This window comes from Drosophila guanche, unplaced genomic scaffold (genome assembly GCF_900245975.1).
Source record: "Drosophila guanche unplaced genomic scaffold, DGUA_6, whole genome shotgun sequence".
In the NCBI taxonomy this organism is placed as follows: domain Eukaryota; kingdom Metazoa; phylum Arthropoda; class Insecta; order Diptera; family Drosophilidae; genus Drosophila; species Drosophila guanche.
Genome location: NW_022995796.1, coordinates 10,293 through 13,948, shown reverse-complemented (window position 1 = coordinate 13,948; position 3,656 = coordinate 10,293). Strand labels below are relative to the sequence as shown.

Sequence of the window (3,656 nt, the reverse complement as noted above, 5' to 3'; positions counted from 1 at the left end):
GCTCTCAAGAGACGCCCGGACCTGCCGCGAAGCGATCCAGGGTTCTACCAAATGTATCCTTCACGCAGATTGCCAAGGAGAGGACGCTGATAGGCGTTCTCGACAAAGGCAGCGCGGAGGTGAAAATACCCAGAAGCCAATGGAAGTGGGTGGAAGCGGCACTGGCCGACCGCTGCTTCGAGCTTCTCGACAAGGATCCCGGGCCACCCCCGGTCTGCAAAGACATGGGATGGTTCCAGGGGAGCATCAAAGTGGTAGCCTGCGAGGATGAGCGCTCCGTAAAGCTATACAAAGCTGCGGTGGCGCAAGTCGGTAAGGTCTACGCCGGGGCGAAGCTCGTCGCTGTGGACTGGAGCGAGGTGCCCAGTAGACCAAGGGCCCGTATATGGGTACCGGCCACCTTCAAGGAGCCCGAGCGGATCCTCACGATGTTGCAGAGATGCAACCCCACACTGCCAACCTCAGATTGGAAAGTGGTTAAAGTGGAGGCATCAAAGGGCCCCACAAATCAGGCGGTGGTTATCCTGAACAAGGAATCGCTAGCCCCGATCGAGGCAGCAAGGGGAGAGCTTAACTTCGGGTTCAGCTCGGTGACCATGAAGGTCTATAAGTCGGATGCAGCGGCCGAGGCGCGTTCTGTCAACAACCCAGTTGAGCAGGANGGCAGAACGCCAGCCAGGAAGTCAGCCCAACAGCAGACTGGCTGAAGAAAGTGGAATGGGCCTCGGTGGTGTTGCCCAACTTCAGTGTGGAGCCACAGAAGGTGGCCGCACAACCGAAGAGGCAGCGCTCTCAAGAGACGCCCGGACCTGCCGCGAAGCGATCCAGGGTTCTACCAAATGTATCCTTCGCGTAGATTGCCAAGGAGAGGACGCTGATAGGCGTTCTCGACAAAGGCAGCGCGGAGGGGAAAATACCCAGAAGCCAATGGAAGTGGGTGGAAGCGGCACTGGCCGACCGCTGCTTCGAGCTTCTCGACAAGGATCCCGGGCCACCCCCGGTCTGCAAAGACATGGGATGGTTCCAGGGGAGCATCAAAGTGGTAGCCTGCGAGGATGAGCGCTCCGTAAAGCTATACAAAGCTGCGGTGGCGCAAGTCGGTAAGGTCTACGCCGGGGCGAAGCTCGTCGCTGTGGACTGGAGCGAGGTGCCCAGTAGACGAAGGGCCCGTATATGGGTACCGGCCACCTTCAAGGAGCCCGAGCGGATCCTCACGATGTTGCAGAGATGCAACCCCACACTGCCAACCTCAGATTGGAAAGTGGTTAAAGTGGAGGCATCAAAGGGCCCCACAAATCAGGCGGTGGTTATCCTGAACAAGGAATCGCTAGCCCCGATCGAGGCAGCAAGGGGAGAGCTTAACTTCGGGTTCAGCTCGGTGACCATGAAGGTCTATAAGTCGGATGCAGCGGCCGAGGCGCGTTCTGTCAACAACCCAGTTGAGCAGGACGTTGTCTCGGAGATCGAGGCACCCGAAGTAGACCCGGAGCCGGAGCCGGCCCTGGAGAGCTACTCCTCGGAGACGGAGCTGATGTTCGATTTTGAGGCGCTGTGTCGGGACGAGATCCTCGACGACTCGGACGCCGATATAACAGTGGTGGAGAATGACTCTAATGAAGTCTCTGAGGCTTCTGCAGATTAATCTCCACCACTGTAAAGCAGCATCCGCTGCCCTGATACACCGCTTAGTCGCGAGCGGAGGGGACATAATCCTAATCCAAGAGCCCTGGGTGGTAGGAGGCAGGGTCTGTGGATTAGCGACGAAGGACTACAAGCTGATTGTAGCCCAAACTGAAGGTAAAATTAGAACCTGCATATTAGCAAGAAAGCACTTAAATATCTTTCTGCTCCATAATTTTAGCAATGGCGACAACACGGCGGCTAGCCTAGAGCTACAAGGGACACGCCTGAACCTGGTGTTCGGCCTACATGGCTCATGAAGAAAGCGATCCTCCCAGTCACCTCGTTCGCAAGATTGCCAGCGACAGCGAGAGGTCGAATACAAGCCTACTAATAGGCTGCGATGCCAACGCTCATCACACCCAATGAGGGAGCTCGGATACAAATGTAAGGGGTGAGTCACTTTTCAGCTTCATCCTAAACTCCAACCCAATTATTGGTAATCGGGGTAATGACCCCACTTTTATCATAAAAAACCGTCAAGAGGTTATTGACCTCACTCTATTGTCTCACAAACTGTCAGACATAATGAAAAGTTGGAGAGTCCTAGAGGACCACTCCTTCTCCGACCACAGGTACATCGAGACAATCCTATCGCTCGAAAGCACCATACCCACTGGCTATATAAACCCAAGAAAAGCCAACTGGGATACGTATAGTGCAAAAATGGAGGAATTACTCCCCCTCCTAGCCCCAAAATGCCCGGACACACAAGACGATCTTAATCGTCTTGTGGACAATTTCACGGAAGCTTGCAACAAGGCCTTCATGGCAGCTTGCCCCTCAACCAAACCAAGAGGGAAAATGAAACCCCGCTGGTGGTCTAAACATATAGATACCCTCCGGAAAGACTGCAGGACTCTCTTTAACACAGCCAAAAGCAGCAGCGAGGTAGCGCACTGGGAAAATTACAAAAGTAAGCTAACCCTATACAAAAAAGAAACAAGGAGAGCAAAAAGGGCTTCTTGGCAAAAATTTTGCTCCGAAATTGAGGACACGTCAGAAGCCGCAAGGCTACGCAAGATCCTGTCAAAAACATCCCCCTTGGTGGGATATCTCAAGAGAACTGATGGTACGTGTACAAACTCTAGTGAGGACTCCCTACACATTCTACTCGATACTCATTTTCCTGGGTGTACGACCATCAAGCCGGCAGACACCCCAAGTGAAGGCCTGGAAACCTCGATGGGGCACATCCTCACAAAACGGAATATTAGCTGGGCAGTAAACAGCTTTATATCCTACGAATCACCTGGCCCGGACCAAGTCATTCCGGCTCAGCTACAAAAAGGCCGGGGACATGGCCATCAACTGGCTGCAAAGTATCTTCAGGAAGATACTGACAGTGGGAAAAATCCCCCGCGCTTGGCTAAAGGCTAAAATAGTCTTTATCCCCAAAGCAGGGAAACCCTCACACACAACCCCAAAAGACTTCAGACCAATAAGTCTATCGTCCTTCCTTCTCAAAACCTTTCAAAGACTAGTAGGGCTGCAGCTGAGGACAACCATTAATCCTCAGTGGCTGTCAGGCGCCCAACATGCCTACCGAAAAGGGAAATCCACAGAAACGGCACTCCATGAAGTAATCTCGGCGGTAGAGAAATCTCTACACGTCAAAGAATACTCCTTAATCGCTTAGGATCTGTAACTCCCTCGAAAATTGTTACAGTATGGCCTTCGGTAGTGTCTCCGGGACTGACTGGACCCTCACCTAACAGTGAACCACTACGAGTATCTAGTTAACGAGTGTACGTCCTGTCACTCATCATCAATGGGATCGTCCACTCAGTCAAGGTATGTCAACAGAGGCACCCCGCAAGGCGGTGTCCTGTCTCCTACTATGGAACATAGCAGTCAATAAGATTCTGTGTGACCTGGAAGGGGAGGGCTGTAAGGTGGTAGCATACGCGGACGACGTTGCCATTCTCTTCTCGGGAAAATTCCCTCAAACACTCTGCGAATTAATGACCGCGAAG

General features: G+C 52.9%; 1 protein-coding gene across 1 annotated transcript; it reads left to right on the top strand.

Annotated features, from left to right (window-relative positions):
* The first annotated feature begins 1,174 nt into the window (after nucleotides 1-1,174).
* LOC117591565 lies at nucleotides 1,175-1,920 on the top strand. Its single transcript, XM_034284877.1, has 2 exons — nucleotides 1,175-1,797; nucleotides 1,862-1,920. The coding sequence occupies exon 1, from the start codon at nucleotides 1,217-1,219 to the stop codon at nucleotides 1,640-1,642; it is 426 nt and encodes a 141-aa protein (XP_034140768.1). The 5' UTR covers nucleotides 1,175-1,216; the 3' UTR covers nucleotides 1,643-1,797; nucleotides 1,862-1,920.
* The last annotated feature ends 1,736 nt before the right edge of the window (nucleotides 1,921-3,656 follow it).

What these genes read in the sequence shown, in the direction of transcription:
- LOC117591565 (XM_034284877.1), top strand. Translation starts at nt 1,217, where the DNA reads ATGTTGCAGAGATGCAACCCCACACTGCCAACCTCAGATTGGAAAGTG.